The sequence below is a fragment of the Rhincodon typus genome, chromosome 9 (genome assembly GCF_021869965.1).
Source record: "Rhincodon typus isolate 14 chromosome 9, sRhiTyp1.1, whole genome shotgun sequence".
In the NCBI taxonomy this organism is placed as follows: domain Eukaryota; kingdom Metazoa; phylum Chordata; class Chondrichthyes; order Orectolobiformes; family Rhincodontidae; genus Rhincodon; species Rhincodon typus.
Genome location: NC_063340.1, coordinates 91,446,710 through 91,468,595, shown reverse-complemented (window position 1 = coordinate 91,468,595; position 21,886 = coordinate 91,446,710). Strand labels below are relative to the sequence as shown.

Below are 21,886 nucleotides of genomic sequence, written 5' to 3'. Positions count from 1 at the left end.
GAGCTGGACTGGTTTTGGGATGCGGTAGGGGGAGGGGAGATTTTGAAACTTGTGAAATCCACATTGATACCATTGGGCTGCAGGGTTCCCAAGCGGAATATGAGTTGCTGTTCCTGCAACCTTCGAGTGGCATCGTTGTGGCACTGTAGGAGGCCTCCCTGGGTCCTCCCTGGACTGACCTATCCCCTCCCTAACTCCCCACCTACACTCACCTTTACTGGCTCCATCCCCGCCTCTTCGACCTGTTTGTTTCCTCTCCACCTATCCTCTCCTCTATCCATCTTCTATCCGCCTCCCACTCTCTCCCTATTTATTTCAGAACCCCCTTCCCCTCCCCCTTTTCTGATGAAGGGTCTAGGCCCAAAACGTCAGCCTTTCTGCTCCTATGATGCTGCTTGACCTGCTGTGTTCATCCAGCCCTGCACCTTGTTGTCTCGAATTCTCCAGCATCTGCAGTTCCTACTATCTCTGGAAGAACAACACTTCATTTTCCGCTTGGGGATCCTGCAGCCCTCCGGACTCAACATCAAGTTCAATAATTTTAGGGCCTAAACACTCCCATGTCCCAGCCTCCTACCCCACGCACTTGTTATCACATAGCCTGCCATTACACACTACCTATTGTTAGTCACTAACAGTCCCCATTAACAACTATTCACCCTCTTAGCCAGATCGTTATCAACTCCTTTGTCTACCTAACTGCTCTTTTCTCTCTTCGGGCTCTATTCTACCGTTTACTCCCTGCCGTATCCTCCTCCCTATTTTCTGCATATAAACTGGCGTTTTCCCAGCTACCATCAGTTCTGAGGAAGGGTCACCGGATCCAAAACGTGAACTCTTTTTTTTTCACAGATGCTGCCAGATCTGCTGAGCTTTTCCAGCAACTTCTGTTTTTGTTCCTGATTTACAGCATCCGCAGTTCTTTCGGTTTTTATATGTAGATATGTATCAGTCTTATCCTCTGAGTTCAGTACAGTTGGAAGAGGCAGTAAAGTGTCTTTATTTACAGGAACTTTCATTCACCAATGAGGATAACCTGCCAGTGTGGACACGCTGTGCAATTCATGCCCTCTGCTCTGCCTACCTGAACCTCATTAGCCAGCTGACCAGCCTGCCTGCCTTCTGCCAGAATATCCAGCAGGTAAGATTATCTGGGCAGTTTTTCTTTCTTCAATTCGTTTGTGAGATGTGAACATCACTGGCTGGACATTTATTACCTGTCCCTCAGTGCCCTTGAGAACATAGAACATAGACAATAGAACAGTGCAACACAGTACAGGCCCTTCAGCCCACGATGTTGTGCCAACCTGTTATCCTACTAAGATCAAACTACCCTGCATACCCTACATTATCCTATGATTCATGTCCTACCCAAGAGTCGCTTAAATGTCTGTAATGTATCTGACTATAAGGTGAGTGAGAAGGTGGTGGTGAGCTGCCTTCTTGAACTGCTGCAGTCCATCTGCTGTGAGTTGACCTGTAATGACATTCGGGGGGATATTCCAGTATTTTGACCCAGTGGCACTCAAAGAACAGCAATATATTCCAAATCAGGATAGTGAGTGGCTTAGATGGAAACTTGCAGGTGGTGGTGTTCCCATGTAGCAGCTGTCCTTGTCCTTCTGGATGGAAGTGGTCGTTAGTTTGGAAGATGCTGTCTGACAATCTTTGGTGAATTTCTGCAGTGCACCTTGTTGATATTACACACTGCTGCTACTGAGTGTCAGTGTTGGAGGGAGTAGATATTTGTGGATGTGGCACCAATCAAGCAAGCTACTTTGTCCTGGATGGTTAAGTTCATAAGCGTTGTTGTAGATGCAGACATCCAGGAAAATAGGGAGCATTCCATCACATTCTTGATATGAGCCTTTTAGTTGGTGGACATGCTTTGGGGAGTCAGAAAGTGAGTCATTCACTGCTGTATTCCTCACTTCTAAACTGCTCTTGCAGCCACTGTATTTATATGGCTAGTCTAGTTGGTTTTCTGGTCAATGGTAACCCACAGGATGTTGAGAAAAGGAAAATTCAGTGATGGTAACACCATCGAATGTCAAGGGGCGGTGGTTAGAAAGTTTCTTATTGATGATGGCCGTAGCCTCGCATTTGTCTGGCACGAATGTTACTTGCCACTTGTTAGCCCAAGCTTTGGATACTATCTAGATCTTGTTGCATTTGAACGTGGATTGCTTCAGTACCTGAGGAGTCACAAATGGTGATGAACATTATGCTGTCATTGGCAAACATCCCCACTTCCGACTTTATGATGGAGGGAAGGTCATTGATGAAGCAGTTGAAGGTGATTGGGGCTAGGACACTACCCTGAGGAACTCCTACAGAGATGTCCTGGAGTCGAGATGACTGGCCTCCCACAACCATGACCATCTTCCTATGTACCAGGTATGACTCCAACCAGTAGAGAATTTGTTCCCTAATATCCACTAATTCCAGTTTTGCTGGGGCTCGTTGATGCCACACTCAGCTGAATGCAGCCTTAAGTCAAAGACTGTCACTCTCACCTCATCTCTGGAATTCACCTCTTTAGTCCATTAATGAACAAAAGCTGTAATGAGGTCTGGTGCTGAGTGGCTCTGGAGGAGCCCAAACTAGGCATCACTGAGCAGATTATTGCAGAATAGGTGCTGCTTGACAGGACTGTCGATGACACCTTCCATCACTTTCCTGATGATCGAAAGTAGACCAATGGGACAATAATTGGTTGGATACCATGTAGAGCTGGAGAAACACAGCAGGTTGGGCTGCATCAGGGGAGCAGGAAAGTTGACGTTTCAGGTTTACACCCTTCATCATGACTCTGAATCCTGCATCTGCAGCTCTTGCTACATCCCAGTAATTGGTTGGGTTGGATTTGTTCTGCGTTGTGTACATAACTTCTGCAAAGTTGGGCAGCAGCTTGTAGGTTTGGAGGTGCACAGAGAGCTCTCAAATTGAAATATTTCTTTCAAAAAGCTGTACAGTTAGCAAGATAAGCAACAGTTTTGTTTTGTTATCAAGACAAGTTTTGATTTGAATCAGGCATTTCGAGACCAAAAACCAATTAAGTTTAAATCTGATGGTTTTGACATCATAGAACCAATTCTGTTGTAAGAAATTGAAATGTCATTAAGGGTATAAAAGGACAGGGCATTTGGAAAATCAGAAGCATTAACTGCCGTTTGCTAGAGTTAACAGCTCTCGGCTCTCAAGAGAGAATTGCTAGGTCTCATATTCTTCTTTAATTTTTAGAGACGGCACCATCTAAAACAAAGGTATCTATGGCACAGAAATAGTAGGAACTGCAGATGCTGGAGAATCTGAGATAACAAGGTGTAGAGCTGGATGAACACAGCAAGCCAAGCAGCATCAGAGGAGCAGGAAAGCTGACGTTTCGGGCCTAGATCCTTCTTCAGAAATGGGGGAGGGGAAGGGGGTTCTGAAATAATTAGGGAGAGAGGGGGAGGTGGATAGAAGATGAATAGAGGAGAAGATAGGTGGAGAGGAGACAGACAGGTCAAAGAGGCAGGGATGGAGCCAGTAAAGGTGAGTGTAGGTGGGGATGGAGCCAGTAAAGGTGAGTGTAGGGAGGAGATAGGTCAGTCCAGGGAGGACAAACAGGTCAAGGGGGTGGGATGAGGTTAGTAGGTAGGAGATGGGGATGGCGCTTGAGGTGGGAAGAGGGGATAGGTGGGAGGAAGGACAGGTTAGGGAGACGGGAATGAGCTGGGCTGGTTTTGGGATGCGGTAGGGGGAGGGGAGATTTTGAAGCTTGTGAAGTCCACATTGATACCATTGGGCTGCAGGGTTCCCAAGCGGAATATGAGTTGCTGCTCCTGCAACCTTTGGGTGGCATCGTTGTGGCACTGCAGGAGGCCCAGGATGGACATGTCGTCTGAGGAATGGGAGGGGGAGTTGAAATGGTTCACAACTGGGAGGTGCAGTTGTTTAGTGCGAACCGAGCGTAGGATGTTGCATCATCCTCCGACACTTCCACCATCTGCAATCTGACCCCACCACCAAAGACATTTTTCCCACCCCACCCTTATCTGCTTTTCGGAGGGACCACTCTCTTCGTGACTCCTTTGTCCGCTCCACACTCCGCTCCAGCCCCACCATACCCGGCACTTTTCCCTGCAACCGCAGGAAGTCCTACACCTGCCCCTACCCCTCCCCCCTCACCCCCATCCCAGGCCCCAAGAAGACTTTCCACATCAAGCAGATGTTCACCTGCACATCTGCTAATGTGGTATACTGTATTCTCTGTTCCCGTTGTGGCCTCCTCTACATCGGGGAAACCAAGCGGAGGCTTGGGGACCGCTTTGCAGAACACCTACGCTTGATTCACACTAAACAACTGCACCTCCCAGTCGCAAACCATTTCAATGAACGGATCTGGACAGATTTGATCAGATTTGGGGTATGAAAGGTGCCAGCAGATTTAAACAGACTTGGGAATTAGTATCCTAGTTCTTTAAATAAAACTTAAGTGAGAAGTGGAAAACCTGTTTAATTTTAGTTGCTTGTTGTTGGTTAAATCAAAAGTGGGGAAATGGCTCTTAACATTGTTAAAGAGGTTCTGGGGGTTGAAGATGCTTCCCAAATTTGCCAAGAAAATTTAGAAAGACAGAGGAAGGATATACCTTTAGACTTAGCAAAAAGGCTAGATTTGGGTTTAACTAGGGAGAAGAGGAAAGCTGAAATTGTAAAGGAGTTAGTCAAGCATTTAGGTATACTGGAGAAACAGTCAAGTGCAGTGGAGTTAGAAAAAATTAAGCTGAAAATCAGACAATTCGAGTTAGAAGATAAAGAAAAGGAAAGAAGAGCCAGGGCTGAAGAAAGGGAAAGAATCTTCAAATTGGAATAGATAAGTTAGAACTCGAAGCAAAAAGACTTTAAGTGACAGAAGTAAAACTATGAGATAGAAGTGAGGATGAGCAAATTCATCGTAGCCAACAGCCTGGTAGGAATTTATACAACTATGTCCAAACATTACCAAAATTTAATGAAAAATTTTTTTATATTTCCTTCGAGAAATTAGCTAGCCAGATGAACTGGCCAGACACTGTGTGAGTAATGTTAATTCAAGCCAAGTTAGTTGGCAACTCACTTCCAGAAACGATAAGAACTCATGTTGAGGAACAGAAAGTTCAAACAGCGAAAAGAGCTGCAGAGATGGCGGATGAATACGTATTAGTGCATAAATCGAAATTTAGTTTCCGACAGTAGTTTCATTCCGTGAGGGACAGAAATTGGGAAAGAGGGAGATCCTTCAATGCAAAGCAACAATTAGATCGCATTGGGAACAGTTTACCATGTGTGAGAAAAGAAACCCAAGAGGGTGAAAAGGAGGTGAAAATCCTCACGTGTTTCCACTGTAATAGAGGGGGAGACATTAAGTCACAGTGCCAGTGGGTTAAGAAAGGCACTGGAGAAAAGGATGTGGTAAAAGAGACTCAACCAGTGAAATTAAAATTTTCTAGAAGGTGGGATTAGTGGAGGTAGTGAAGGAAATCCCAAGAGAAGTCGAGGAGCTGCAGGAAAGTGCAGAGCCTAGTCACAGGCTGGATAATAAGAGAGTGCCCAATTTTTTCAAAGACTTAACCTGTGTGGGTAAGGTTTACTCAGGAAGAACAGGGGGAGAAGGTAAAGAAGTTGAAATATTGAGAGATACAGGAGCTGGTCAGTCTCTAATAGTAAGAGATGAAAATATTTGCACTTCTTCTGAAGTGTTACCCGAGAGACTGATAATATGTGGAATAAATGGAGAGAGATTTTGTGTTCCCTGTGTAAGTTAAGGCTATAAAGTCCATTAAAGACTGGGGAAGTGACAGTGGGAGTGATTGAAAGAGTGTCTATTCCAGGAATACAGCTTTTTTTGGAAACAACCTAGCAGGATTAAAAGTCGAAGTGACGCCCCTTGTAGTAGAGAAGCTGAAAGAAAACCGGGGAACTGAGGAATTAAAAGAAAAATACCCTGGAAATTTTCCAGACTGTGTGGCCACAAGATCCCACAGTCGTATGTAAAGTAAGAAGGGAAAACTAAAGAGAAAGACAAGCACCAGTCTTGCCATGTTTGGTCACCTCTCCTTGTTCTTCTTAGTCTTAGTGACCTTAGTCTCTGACACCTCCTCAGTCATTTTATTTCCTGACCAACTGCTTTGGTTGCCACCAAGAGGATGTTCCTCTTTGTCTTCCTCATAGAATGATCTGTTTTTTTGTTGATCTTTATGACAGGTAATCAAAGTCAGAAGGAAGGAAGCATTATACTTGTTGCCAGAGGGGGTCTTTGAAGATGAAAACAGGTATGTGCAGGGAATTGGGTGAGATTCTCCCAAGTGCCTTTAATATACTTACTTTGTTTCCCTCGTGTTCATAAGTTTCCTTCACATTTCAGTGAGTCTATTTTATGTGTTTATTCACACTCCTTTATTTATTTTAATGAAGAAAAGTGGCACCTTAATATTTGTTCGCTTGGCATTATGCCAGTTTTTGTTTGGGACCTACATGCAGTGTTTGGACTTTGGTTCATGAAGGTTGGATACCATACCCCTGTTTCAGGTAAGCACCAACAAAGGTACAATATAGTGCCTTCCAATTAGGCCATTGGTGCATTTGTAGATGAGGTCCATTGGGACAAAACTGAAATTGCTAGAGAAACTCAGCAAGTCAGGAGTATTTGTGGAGAAAAAGCAAAGTCAATGTTTCAGGTCGAGTGACCATTCATCAGAGTCCCTTCATTGAGTTTTGATAAAGAGTCAGTGGATCCTAAACATTGACTCTCTTTTCTCTCCACAGATTATGTCAGACCTGCTGAGTTTCTCCAGCAACTTCCGCTTAAGATTTCTACCATCTGCAGTCCTTGGTTGTATTTTAAGGTCATGTTGTGAGTTCATCATCTTGCATTTGTCCACATGTTCTTCATTTTTGTTGTAAAATCAGACAAGTTATTAAATTTCTTACCCAGCATGTTTTATAAAGGTGCATTTCTCATTTGCAAAGGTTTATTTATCACTATGCACAATACCTAACTGTTCAGTGTTGTTAGATGAAGTCATTTAGTTGTAAGAAGAACAAAAGCAGACAGATCTGCCTGGCATTAAACCATGACATAATGAAGACACACCCATCGACCCTGTCATGTCCTCCTTAATAACATTTAAGGATTGAAGTTAGCAGTGAGAAAGGATTCCCACAGATTAATTAATCAAAAACCTGATATGAAAGAATCCATGAGTCATGACAACAAAGATTAGGCCACTCAGCCCTTTGAGCCCATGACAGCACAGTCACAACCACAGAATTTAGAGTCCTCTATCATCATCCCTGGTTAGGTCCTGTCCAGGTGGCCCTATTGAACCTCGATAATGAATCTGCACTCCATAAAGTCTTGTGGCATCAGGTCAAACGTGGGCAAGGAAATGTCCTGCTGATCACCATCACCCTCCCTTTCTCACTTGATGAATCAGTACTTCTCCATGTTGAACATCATTCAGAAGAACCTCCAGGGCTATTAAGGCATAGATTGTATTCTGGATAAGGGGGACCACCAAGAGTGGGTGCGTAGCAATATTACTAATCAACTGGGCATGTGGCAAAAGGTGAAGGAACCAACAAAATGACAAAACCTGCTTGGCCTTATTCTTACAAATCTACCTGTCACAATGTGTCAATCAATAACAGTATTGATGGGAATGACTAGTCCTTCTGGAGAGTTGTGTCTTCACCAAGCAGACATTCTCTTTCGTGTTACGTGCTGTTACCACTATGTGAAATGGGATTGATAAAGAACAGGTATAGCAGTTCAAAACTGGACAACCATAAGGACTGTGGGCTATAAACATTAGAATTATACACCATAACAACCTGTAAACTCACGACCTGGGATGTCCCTCGGTCTTCCTCACAATCTAAGTAAAAAGAATTGCAGAACTCAGATGCACAGAGAGGGATCTTTGAGTTCTAGCAGATAAGAACATAAGAACATAAGAACTAGGAGCAGGAGTAGGCCATCTGCCCCCTCAAGCCTGCCCCGCCATTTAATAAGATCATGGCTGATCTTTTTGAGACTCAGCTCCACTTACCCGCCCACTCACCATAACCCTTAATTCCTTTACTGTTCAAAAATTTATCTAGCCTTGCCTTAAAAACATTCAGTGAGGTAGCTTCACCCGCTTCACTGGGCAGGGAATTCCACAGATTCACAACCCTTTGGGTGAAGAAGTTCCTCCTGACCTCAGTCCTACATCTGCTTCCCTTTATTTTGAGGCGATGCCCTCTAGTCCTAGTTCCACCTGCTAGCGGAAACAACCTCCCTGCCTCCACCTTATCTATTCCCTTCATAATCTTATATGTTTCTATAAGATCTCCCCTCATTCTTCTGAATTCCAATGAGTATAATCCCAGTCTACTCAGTCTCTCCTCATAATCCAACCCTCTTAACTCTGGAATCAACCGAGTGAATCTCCTCTGCACCCCCTCCAGTGCTAGTATATCTCTTCTCAAGTAAGGAGACCAAAACTGCACACAGTACTCCAGGTGTGGCCTCACCAGGACCCTGTACAGCTGCAGCATAGCCCCCTTGTTTTTAAACTCCATCCCTTGAGCAATGGCAGACAAAATTCCATTTGCCTTTTTAATCACCTGCTGCACCTGCAATCCCACCTTCAGCGATTCACGCACAAGGACACCCAAGTCCCTCTGCACAGCAGCGTGCTGCAATTTTTTACCATTTAAAACGTAGTCCATTTTGCTGTTATTCCTACCAAAATGGATGACCTCACACTTATCAACATTGTACTCCATCTGCCAGATCTTTGCTCACTCACTTAGACTATCTATATCCTTCTGCAGACTTTCAGTGTCTTCTGCACACTTTGCTCTACCACTCACCTTAGTGTCATCTGCAAATTTTGACACACCACACTTAGTCCCCAACTCCAAATCATCTATGTAAATTGTAAACAATTGAGGTCCCAACACTGATCCCTGAGGCACACCACTAGCCACTGACCGCCAACCAGAAAAACACCCATTTACCCCTACTCTTTGCTTTCTACTGGTCAACCAATCCTCTATTCATGCCAATACATTACCTGTAATACCATGCAACTTTATCTTATGTAGCAGCCTTTGGTGTGGCACCTTGTCAAATGCCTTCTGGAAATCCAGATACACCACATCCACAGGTTCCCCATTGTCCACCATGCAAGTAATGTCCTCAAAGAATTCCACCAAATTAGTTAAACATGACCTACCCTTCATGAACCCATGCTGCGTGTTCCCAATGGGACAATTTATATCCAGATGTCTTGTTATTTCTTCCTTAATGATAGATTCAAGCATTTTCCCCACTACCAAAGTTAAGCTAACTGGCCTATAGTTACCTGCTTTTTGTCTACTTCCATTTTTAAACAGTGGCGTCACATTGGCTGTTTTCCAATCTGCGGGAACCACCTCAGAGTCCAGTGAATTTTGGTAAATAATTACAAGTGCATTTGCTATTTCCCCCATCACCTCTTTTAGTACCCTGGGATGCATTTCATCAGGGCCAGGAGACTTGTCTACCGTTAGCCCCATTAGCTTGCCCAGCACTGCCTCCTTAGTGATAATAATAGTTTCTAGGTCCTCACCTGCTATAACCTTCTTGCCATTAGTTTTCGGCATGTTATTTGTGTCTTCCACTGTGAAGACCGACGCGAAATAACTGTTTAATGTCTCGACTATTTCCTCATTCCCAGTTATTAAATTGGCCTTCTCATCCTCCAAAGGACCAATGTTTACCTTCGCCGCTCTTTTACGATTTACATATTTATAGGAACTTTTGCTGCCTGTTTTTATATTCTGAGCTAGTTTACTCTCATAATCTATCTTACTTTTCTTCATAACTTTTTTTGTGGCTTTCTGTTGGCCTTTAAAGATTTCCCAGTCTACTAGTTTCCCAGTACTCTTTGCTTTTCAGTATGTGTTTTTTTTCAATCTGATACTTTCCTTTATTTCCTTAGACATCCATGGCTGGCTCTGTCTTTTCCTACAATTCTTCCTTATCACTGGAATGTACTTCTGCTGAACACTGTGAAAATGATGATTATAGGGGAGGCGATGGCCTAGTGGTATTATCGCTGGACTGTTAATCCAGAGACCTAGATAATGTTCTGGGGACCTAGGTTCAAATCTCACCAAGGTTGATGGTGGAATTTGAATTCAATAAATATCTGGAATTAAGAATCTAATGATGACCGTGAATCCATTATCGATTGTCAGGAAAAACCCATCTGGTTCACTAATGTCCTTTAGGGAAGGAAGCTGTCATCCTTACCTGGTCTGGCCTACATGTGACTCCAGATCCACAACAGTGTGGTTGACTCTTAACTGCCCTCTGGGCAATTAGGGACGGGCAATAAATGTTGGACTCGCCAGCAGTGTCTTCATCCTGTGAATGAATTTAAAAAAAGCAATCCAGCAACCCAGGTAATGCTCTGGGGACCCAAGGTCAAATCCCACCACAGCAGATGGCAAAATTTGAGTTCAAACTATCTGGAATTAAGAGTCTAACAATGACCACAACATCGTTGTCAATTATATATCAAACCACTAAAATGTCTCAAAAGAAGAAACCAGACAAATCACCTGAAATTGGCCAATGCATGAGAAAGAACAGTGACAAACTCAGCCCTATTGACCCGGTAAAGGCCTCCTTAACTGGTGGCAAATAGCTTTGAGCGGGCCTTGCAGAATCATGGAATTGCTTCTTGGTCAACTTGTAAGGTAGATTTGGCCCCATTCATAGTAAATCTTTTTTGCACCCTTTCCAGTTTAATAACATCCTTTCTATAGTGGGTTGACCAGAAGTGTATGCAGTACTCCAAATGTGGCCTTACCAATGTCTTTTACGGCCATAATATGATGTCTCAACTCCTGTTATCAATGCTCTGCCTGATGAAGGCAAGCATGCCTAATGCCATCTTCACCAACCTGTCTGCCTGGGATGCCACTTTCAAGAAATTATGCAGCTGTACCCTTTTTGTTTGACAATACTCCCTGGGGCCCTACCATTAACTGTGTAATTCTTGCCCTTGTTTGTCTTCCCAAAAAGCATTCCCCTTGCATTCATCTAAATTAAACTGAAGCGGCCATTCCTTGGCCCAGTTGATCAAGATCCCATTATACTCATAGATCATCATCTTCGCTGTCCACTACTCTATCAGTTTTGGTGTCACCCACAAACTTATTAACCTTGCCTCCTGTATTCTAATCCAAATCATTTACATAAATGATGAACAACAGTGGACCCAGCACCAATCCTTGTGGCACACGCTGGTTACAAGCCTCTTGTCTGAACAACAACCCTTTACCACCACCCCTTGTCTTCTACTGTCAAGCCAATTTTGTGTCCAATTGGCTAGGTCTACCTAGATTTCCTTTTGATCTCACCTTACTAGCCAGTCTACCATGTGGGACTTTGTCAAAGACATTGCAAAAGTCCATGAGACAACTTCTCCTGCTCTGCTTTCATCAATCTTCTTTGTCACCACTTCAAAAAACTTACTCAACCTTGTGAGACGCAATTTCCCATGCACAAAGCCATGCTGACAATCTCTAATCAGTCCTCGCCTTTCCAAATATATGTCGACCCTGTATCTCAGAAACCCCTCCAACAACTTACCCACCACTGATGTTAGGCTCACCAGTCTGTAGTTCCCTGGCTTTTCCTTGCAGCTTTTCTTAAATAATGGCACAACATTAGCACCTCACCTGTGGCTGTCGATGATACAAATATCTCTGCTAGCGGCCCCGCAATTTCTCTGCTTGCCTCACACAATGTCCTGGGATGCGCATGATCAGGTGTCGGGGATTTATTTACCTTTATATGTTTTAAGACCTCATGCACCCCCCTCTTCTGTTATGTGGACTCTTTTCACTACTTATTTCCCTGAGTTCCCTAGCTTCCATGTCTTTCTTCATGGTAAAAACTGACGTAAATATTTATTTAGGATCTTCCACATGGTCTTGATGTCAAGGGCTGTCACTTTCATCTCACTTCTGAAATTCAACTCTTTTGTCCATGTTTGAACCAAGGCTGTAATGAGGTCAGGAGTTGAGTGGCTCTATCAGAACCCAAACTGGGCATCACTTAGCAGGTTATTGCTGAGCAGGTCCTGCTTGACAGCACTGTTGATGACACCTTACATCACTTTACTGATGGTTGAGAATAGACTGATAGGGTGGTTCTTGGCCAGGTTAGATTTGTCCTGCGTTTTGTGTACAGCTCTTTGTCTGGTAGGTGCCAATGTTGTAACTGTACTGGAACAGCTTGTCTAGGGGAGCAGCAAGTTCTGGAACGCGGGTCTTCGGTACTTTTACTGGAATGTTGTCAGGCCCCATAGCCTTTGCACTATCTAGTGCCTTCAACTACTTCTTAATATGACATGGAGTGAATCGAATTGGCTGAAGACTAGCATCTGTGTTGCTAGGGACCACTGGAGGAGGCAAGATGGATCATTCACTTGACAATTCTGGCTGAAGATTGCTGCAAAAGCTTCAGCCTTATCTTTTGCACTGATGTGCTGGGCTCTTCCATCATTGAGGATGGGGATATTTGTGCAGCCTCCTTCTCCAGTGAGTTGTTTAATTGTCCACCGCCATTCACGATAGATGTGGCAGTACTTCAGAGCTTAGATCTGATCCATTGGTTGTGGCTACCCTTACTTTGGCCTATCATTTGCTGCTTCTGCTGTTTGGCATGCACGTAGTCCTGTTTGTTAGTTTCTCCAGGTTGACACCTCATTTTCAGGTATACCTGGTGCTGTTCCTGGCGTGCACTCCTGCACTTTCCATTGAACCAGTGTTGAACCCCTGGCTTAAAGCTAATAGTCGAGTGGGGATCTTATAGGCCATGAGGTTGCACATTCTGGAGGTGTACAATTCAGCTGCTGTTGATTGCCCGTAGCACCTCATAGATTCCCAGTCTTGAGTTGCTAGATCCATTTAGCATGGTTGTAATGCCACACAACATGATGGAGGGTATTCTCAAAGTTATGGGACTTCATCTCCATAACGTTTTTGCAGCAGTCACTCTTACTGGCACGCTCATTGACAGATGCATCTAAAGCCAGCAGATTGGTAAGGATGAGGTCAACTATATGTTTCCCTCTTGTTGGTTCCCTCACTACCTGCTGCAGACCCAATCTAGCAGCTATGTCCTTTACGTCCCAACTAGCACAATCAGTAATGCTGCTGCTGAGCCACTCTTGGTAGTTGACATTGAAATTCCCCACCCAGATATTTATTTTTCCCTTGCACAATCAGTGCTTCCTCCAAGTATTGTTCAATGTTGAGGAGTACTGATTCATTAGCTGAGGGAGGATGTTACGTAGTAAACAGCTAAAGGGATCAAGAGGTTTGGGGAAGGAGGGTGGAATTAAGGTATTGAGCTCAACAATCAGCCATGATCATATTAAATGGTGGAGCAAGCTCGAGGGATTGAATAGTCTACTCCTGCTCCTGTCTTTTATGTTTCTCTCTTTTATGAATTTAAGCTCCTCGGCTGCTGTAAAGGATTTCAGTTCACATCTGTAGATCATCAGTTCATCCCTCGATGATCCTAGCCTGGTAGTAATAATATCCTACAATTTCCTCCTGGGTCCTTGCATATCCTTGCTGCTGACAATCTTGTTTTTCTCTTTTCCACAGCATACCCAATTCTATGGACAGATTAGAGAAGGATTTGCTGTTCCTGCAAAGTAAGATCAGCGAAGTTTTGGCAGGCAGCGGTTACAGCTCTGATAGACTGGGAATACCCTATATTCCACAATTCACAGGTACGGGACTATAACAAACTTCTAGTTTCTCCTGCATCAACTAACTGCCAGATAGTACTTGGGAGATGTGTCAACAACTGGCTCCTCAACCTGATGGGACTCCCAGCTGATATCCTATAGCATCAATATCATTGAGTGAAAGATTGCAGAGTGAGAAATCTACTAACCTAGGGTGTCTATGCTGATACAGGTATGAGATACTTGGAGGATAGTTGATACTTAGAAACACCTGTGGTATCCACACAGGCTTAGAGAAAGAAAGGAAATATTCTTGTGGCTTCCCTTGGCATTTAATCAGAACCAGATCACTGCAGTTCTGGAACCCATGCAGCTCAGAGTTGGGAAGATCCCATTCTAATCATCTAATGCTATCCAGTCATTGCATTACAGAGATGTAGTTTCAAAACAGGGAGGAGGGATGCAGGATACAAACTGGCCAGAGGGAATAAATTCTTTTTTCCCAGACAGTTATTTCTCTGACCTACCTCTCAAAATTAATCCTTTAGAAAAAACTAATATTAATATGTGTTATGCATGCTGCGTCACAGAAGAGGACCGTTTATCAAAGAGAAAGAGCATAGGAGAGACAATCTCACTACAGGTGGAAGTGGAGTCACGCAACAGCCCAGAAAAAGAGGAGGTAAGTCATTGATTTTTAACTGTAGCTACTTGTCTCATGATATTGAGCCAGAAGATGTCTGTGTCAATAAGAACAGCTTGCTAATAGAATGAAGCCTCAGGAAGCTGCACTGTAATAGGGATCAGGAGCAGATTCAATAGTAGTTTTCAGGAACATTTAAACAAACTTCTTGTTGGGCCATGCTGAAGTTTCTGTTTGACAGGATGAGGGTATTTACACACAGAAAACACATTCAGCTGGAATGGCAATGAGAACTTTGCCTACAGGGGAGAGATGAGACTTGGACCATAAGCCACATTGCAATTGGATGCTGCCCAGTGGCATACTCCACAGCCCCTGGATTGTAGAAGAAGCTTTACTTTGTATGTAACCCATTCTGCACCTGCCCTGGGAGTGCTTGATGGATAGTATAGAGGGAGTTTTACTCTGTAAATAACTCCATTACCATAACTGTCCGGGAGTGTTTGATAGGGACAATGTAATACAAATTATACTTCTCATGTGAGGAAGTGTTTATGAATTTGTATTAAACACAGGCTGGGTTACATAGAACATAGAACAGTACAGGCCCTTCGGCCCACGATGTTGTGCCGAACTTTTACCCTAATCCTAAGGTCTATCTAACCTCCACCCCTACCTTATACTATCATCGATATGCCTATCTAATAGCCGCTTAAATGCCCCTAATGAGGCCAACTCCACTACCCTCAGTGGGTTGCAGTTGAATTCTCATTTTTAATAGAAACTCATTAGAATCGTAGGGATTATACAACGTAAAGTCATTAAGGTGTTGCAAACAGAGCTTCCAGCCCAGTCAGCATCACATCAATCATCAGGTATGTGCTGAAATCTATTATCAAGGAAGTCCTAACATTATGTTAGAAAATTATAAGGAGCAGGAATAGGCTATTCTTTCCCTTGACTCCCCATTCTTCACATTGAATAAGATTGTGGTCCGGAGTCCACTTTTCTTCTGATCCTCTTTAACCCTTGACATCCTTGTAAACTAAGTGTGCCTCTAATGCAACCTTGAAGATATTCAATGACTGAGCCTTCACTGCTGTGGAATTTAAAAGGTTAATAACCTTTGCATCTCTGTCTTAAAAGAGAGACCATTGTTTTTAAACTTTTCTCCCTAGCTTTAGATTACCCACAAAGGAAACATCCTCCCAGCGTTGACCTTGTTATATCCCTTTGGATTCTTATATGTTTCAATAAGATCAACTCTCATTCTTCTAAAATATGATGGAAACACACCCAACCTGCTTAATCTTTCCTCGTAAGACAACTGCTTCATCCTAGAAACCTCCTCTGATCTGTTTCCAGTGCAAGTATACCTGTCCTTAAGTAAGAAGACCAAAACTGTTCACAGCACTCTAAGTACAGTCTCACCAGTTCCCTGTACAGTTGCTACAGGACTCCACTACTTTTGTACTCCATTCTCTTTACAGTATCGGGCAAAATTCTGCTCACTTTTCTGATTTCCAACCTGAAAATGACTCGGTATCCTGACTTCTAACATAAAAAAATGGAAAATAGAATCAGGAGTAGGCCATTCAGATCTTTGAGCCTGCTGCACCATTCAATATGACCATGGCATTCAGCTCAGTACCTGAAACTGTAACTCCTGGTGCTAGACTCCCTATTCAGCATGAGCACCCTTCTTGTGTTTACCCTGTCTGGTCCTTTCAGAAATGTATAAGTTCCGATGAGATCACTTGTTTCTATGTGATCACCTCCAGTGAATATAGTCCTAACTGATCCTGTTTCTCCTTCTAAGTCTGTTCTGCCATCCCAAGAATCAGTCTGGTAAACCTTTGTTGCACTCCCTCTATAGCCAGAACATGTTTCCTCACATAAGGAAACCAGAACCACACACAATACTCCAGGTGTGGTCTCAACTAGGCCCTATATAATTGCAGCAAGGCATCCCTGCTCCTGCATTCAAAGCCTGTTGTTATGAAGGCCAACATAACATTTGGCTTTTTCATGTACCTTCATGCTTACTTTCAGACAAAGTAGCATCGTTTTATAAAATGGAAATCATATTTGACAAATTTATTTGATTTTTTTAAAGTAACTAGTAAGGTAGGTAAAGGGTACCAGTAGGTGTGATATACATGGATTTCCACAAAGCATTCAATAAGATGCCTCGCAAAAAAATTATTTCACAAAGAACTCATGAAGTTAAGGGATGATACAATAGCATGGTTATAAAATTGGTCAATAGACACATAATGGAGAGTGGGAATAAATGGGTAATTTTCACTTTGGCAGGCAAAAACTAGTGGGGTAGTGCAATGATCAGTTCTGGGGCCTCAGTGATTTACCATTTATATTAATGAATTAAAGAAACGGAGTAATGTATCTAAGTTTGTTGACAGGACAAACTTAGATGGAAAGATAAGCTGTGATAACAACAGAGAGGCTGGAAATAAATATACTGGAATAGACAGGTTATACAAGTGGGCAACAAAATGGCAGATAGAGAGTAATGTGGGCAGTTTGAGACAACTCACTTTAGTTGTAAGTATAGAAGACCAAAATGTTTATGTTCAGAGAGACTTGTGTGTATTACACAAGGGACACAGAGCCAGCAAACAGGTACAGCAACAAATTAGGAAGACAAATGCATTGTTAGCGTTTGTTGCAAGGTTATTGGTGTACAGGAGTAAAGAGGGTTTGGTACAATCATACAAGGCATTGGTGAGAACATACCTGGATAACCATATATAGTTTTGTTCTTTTAATTAAGGAAGAATTTACTTGCATTAGCAGTGACACAGCAAAGGTTATCCTATGATGAGACACTTTGTAAATTGGGTTGATATTCTCTGGAGTTCAAAAGAATGAGAGGTGATCTCATTGAAATATACATGATTCCGAAGAGGTTTGACATGGTAGACACTGAGAGGTTAATTCTGTTGGCTAGGGATTTAGAACATGAAGGCACAATCTCAGGGTGAGGAATCATAGAGTCATAGAGTCACACAGATGGAAACAGACTCTTCAGTCCAAACACCTCATGCTGGCCATAATTCTAAACTAAACTAGTCCCACCTGCCTGCCCATATCCCTCCAAACATTTCTTATTCATGTAGTTATCTAAATGTCTTTTAAACATGTAACTGTACCACCACAACTGTATTCACCACTTCCTCTTGAAGTTCATTCCAAACAAGAACCAGTCTCTGTGTAAACAAATTACCCCTCGTGTCTTTTCTAAATCTTTCTTCTCTCACCTTAAAAATATACCACCTAGTCTTGAAACCCCCCACCCTGGGGATAAGACACCTGCCATCCACCTTATCTATACCCCTCACTATTTTATAAACCTCTATAAGGTCACCTCTCAACCTTCCACCCTCCATTGAGAAAAGTCCCAGCCTCTCCTTATAGCTCAAACCCTCCATTCCCACAACCACCTTCTCAAGGGCAACTAGAGATGGGCAATAAATGCTGGCCAGCCAGCAACGTCCACATCCCACAAATGGATAAAAACAGAAAAATCCTGGTAAATCTCTTCTGCACCCACTCCAGCTGAATATATCTTTCCTATAACAGGGAGACCAGAACTAAACACAGTATTCCAGAAGAGGCCTCACAAACCTCAACATAAAGTCCCAACTCCTATACTCAAAGGTCTGAGTAATGAAGGCAAGCATGCTAAAAAACTTCTTAACCACCCTATCTATATGCGATGCAAACTTCAAAGAATTATGTACCTGAACCCTAGGCCTCTCTGTTCTAGAACACTGCCCAAGGCCCTACTTTTAATTTTAGAAGTCCTTCCTTTGTTTGTTTTACCAAAATGGAATGCCTCACATTTATCCAAATTAAACTCCATCTGCCACTCCTCAGCCCATTGGTCCATTTTATCAAGATCTCTTAGTAATCTTAAGTAGCCTTCTTCACTGTCCACTGTGTCACCAATTTTGGTGTCATCTGCAAACTCACTAACCGTGCTTTCTATATTCTCATCTAAATCATTTATGTAAGTGACAAACAAAAGTGGATGCTGTGAAACACTGCTGGTCACAGGCATCCAGTCTATAAACAACCATCCATCATCACTCTCTACCTCCTGCTGTTAAGCCAATTTTGTATCCAATTGGCAAGCTCACCCTGAATCCTATGTGATCTAACTTTACCAATTAGTCTACTATGTGGAACCTTGTCAAAGGCTTTACGAAAGTCCAAATAAACAATGCCTACCACCCTGCCTTTATCAATCTTCTTGGTTACTTCCTCAAAAAACTCAATCAAGTTTGTGAGACACGATTACCTTTGCACAAAACCATGATGAATGTCCCTAATCATTCCTTTCCTCTCCACATACAAATAAAACTTATCTTTCAGAATCACTTTTAACAACTTACCCACAAGCAAAGTCGGACTCACAGGGATAGTAGGAACTGCAGATGCTGGAGAATCTGAGATAACACGGTGTAGAGCTGGATGAACACAGCAGGCCAAGCAGCATCAGAGGAGCAGGAAGGCTGACGTTTCGGGCCTGGACCCTTCTTCAGAAATGGGGGAGTGGAAGGGGGTTCTGAAATAAATAGGGAGAGGGGGGAGGCGGATAGAAGATGGATAACGGAGAAGATAGGTGGAGAGGAGACAGACAGGTCAAAGAGGCGGGGATGGAGCCAGTAAAGGTGAGTATAGGTGGGGAGTTAGGAAGGAGATAGGTCAGTCCAGGGAGGACGGACAGGTCAAGGGGGCAGGATGAGGCTAGTAGGTAGGAGATGGGGGTAGGGCTTGAGGTGGGAGGAGGGGATAGGTGGGAGGAAGGACAGGTTAGGGAGGCAGGGACAAGCTGGGCTGGTTTTGGGATGCGGTTGGGGGAGGGGAGATTTTGAAGCTTGTGAAGTCCACATTGATACCATTGGGCTGCAGGGTTCCCAAGCGAAATATGAGGTGCTGTTCCTGCAACCTTCAGGTGGCATCTTTGTGGCACTGCAGGAGGCCCAGGATGGACATGTCGTCTAAGGAATGGGAGGGGGAGTTGAAATGGTTCGCGACTGGGAGGTGCAGTTGTTTAGTGCGAACCGAGCGTAGGTGTTCCGCAAAGCAGTCCCCAAGCCTCCACTTGGTTTCCCCGATGTAAAGGAGGCCACAACGGGAACAGCGGATACAGTATACCACATTAGCAGATGTGCAGGTGAACATCTGCTTGATGTGGAAAGTCTTCTTGGGGCCTGGGATGGGGGTGGCCATGGGTACCCACATGGGCCCAAGCTATGCCTGCCTCTTTGTAGGTTATGTGGAACAATCCCTCTTCCGTAGCTACACTGGCCCGAAACCCCACCTCTTCCTCCGTTACATCGATGACTGTATCGGCGCCGCCTCGTGCTCCCATGAGGAGCTCGAACAGTTCATCCACTTCACCAACACCTTCCATCCCAACCTTAAGTTCACCTGGACCATCTCTGATACCTCTCTCCTTCCTGGACCTCTCTGTTTCCATCTCTGGCAACCACCTGGAAACCGATATCCATTTCAAGCCCACCGACTCCCACAGCTACCTAGAATACACCTCCTCCCACCCACCCTCCTGCAAAAATGCCATTCCCTATTCCCAATTCCTTGGCCTCCGCCTCATCTGCTCCCAGGATGAGCCATTCCACTCCCAAACATCTCAGACGTCCTTGTTTTTCAAGGACCGCAACTTCCCCCCCTCAGTGGTCGAGAACGCCCTCGACCATGTCTCCAGCATTTCCTGCAACTCATCCCTCACACCCTCTCCCCGCAATAACAACCAAAACAGAATCCCCTCGTCCTCACGTACCACCCCACCAACCTCCAGATCCAACGCATCATCCTCCGATACTTCCGCCATCTGCAATCCGACCCCACCACCAAAGTCATTTTTCCCTCCCCACCCTTATCTGCTTTCCGGAGGGACCACTCTCTCCGTGACTCCCTTGTCTGCTCCACACTCCCCTCCAGCCCCACCACACCCGGCACTTTTCCCTGCAACCACGGGAAGTGCTACACCTGCCCCGACACCTCCCCCCTCACCCCCATCCCAGGCCCCAAGAAGACCTTCCACATCAAGCAGATGTTCACCTGCACATCTGCCAATGTGGTATACTGTATCCGCTGTTCCCATTGTGGCCTCCTCTACATTGGGGAAACCAAGCGGAGGCTTGGGGACTGCTTTGCGGAACACCTACGCTTGGTTCGCTCTAAACAACTGCACCTTCCAGTCGCAAACCATTTCAACTCCCTCTCCCATTCCTTAGACGACATGTCCATCCTGGGCCTCCTGCAGTGCAACAACGATGCCACCCGAAGGTTGCAGGAACAGGACGTCATATTTCGCTTGGGAACCCTGCAGCACAATGGTATCAATGTGGACTTCACAAGCTTCAAAATCTCCCCTCCCCCAACCGCATCCCAAAACCAGCCCAGCTTGTCCCCGCCTCCCTAACCTGTTCTTCCTCCCACCTATCCCCTCCTCCCACCTCAACCCCCACCCCCATCTCCTACCTACTAGCCTCATCCCGCCCTCTTGACTTGTCTGTCCTCCCTGGACTGACCTATCCCCTCCCTAACTCCCCACCTACACTCACCTTTACTGGCTCCATCCCCGCCTCTTTGACCTGTCTGTCTCCTCTCCACCTGTCTTCTCTGTTATCCATCTTCTATCCGCCTCCCCTCTCTCCCTATTTATTTCAGAACCCCCTTCCCCTCCCCCATTTCTGAAGAAGGGTCCAGGCCCGAAACGTCAGCCTTCCTGCTCCTCTGATGCTGCTTGGCTTGCTGTGTTCATCCAGCTCCACACCTTGTTATCTCAGACTCACAGGTCTTTTTTTCCCAGGCTTCTCTTTACATCCCTTCTTAATCAAAGGTACATTAGCCACTGTCCAGACATTCAGCACCTCCCCCATATTTATAGGCAATACAAGTATTTCTGCAAGGGGCAATTTCCTCCCTAACTTCCCACAAAGACCTCGGATACAGTAGATCAGGTCCCGGAGATTTATCCACCTTTATACACACCTCTAACACATCCTCTTCTCTAGTGTAAGCTATTTTCAAAACATCAATATTTATTTCCCTGAGTCATCTAGCCTCCATTTCTTTCATCACAGTAAAACCTGACGCAAAATATTCATTTAATATCTCTCCCATCCCCTGAGGTTCAACTCAAAGATGACCCCTTTGATTTTAAGGGACCGTACTCTCTCCCTCTTTGCTCTCTTGCTTTTAATGTACTTGTAGAATCTCTTTGGATTATCCTTGACCTTATTTGCCAAGGCTATCTCATACCCTGTCTTTGCTTTCCTGATCTCCCTCTTAAGAAGACCGCTGCATTCTTTACATTGTTCAAGAGATTCACTTGAACCCAAGATAACAAGGTGTAGAGCTGGATGAACACAGCAGGCCAGGCAGCATCAGAGGAGTAGGAAAGTTGATGTTTCAGGTC

General features: G+C 44.2%; 1 protein-coding gene across 2 annotated transcripts in view; it reads left to right on the top strand.

Moving 5' to 3' along the window:
* The window catches only part of LOC109923218 (protein EFR3 homolog B-like), a 135,058-nt gene that overhangs the window by 88,664 nt on the left and 24,508 nt on the right, over window positions 1-21,886 (top strand). For both annotated transcript variants that reach the window (XM_048601040.1, XM_048601039.1), the window contains exons 16-19: window positions 1,010-1,141; window positions 6,229-6,296; window positions 13,684-13,811; window positions 14,360-14,451. In XM_048601040.1, the coding sequence (XP_048456997.1) occupies window positions 1,010-1,141; window positions 6,229-6,296; window positions 13,684-13,811; window positions 14,360-14,451 (420 nt within the window). The remainder of the gene's footprint in view (window positions 1-1,009; window positions 1,142-6,228; window positions 6,297-13,683; window positions 13,812-14,359; window positions 14,452-21,886) is intronic.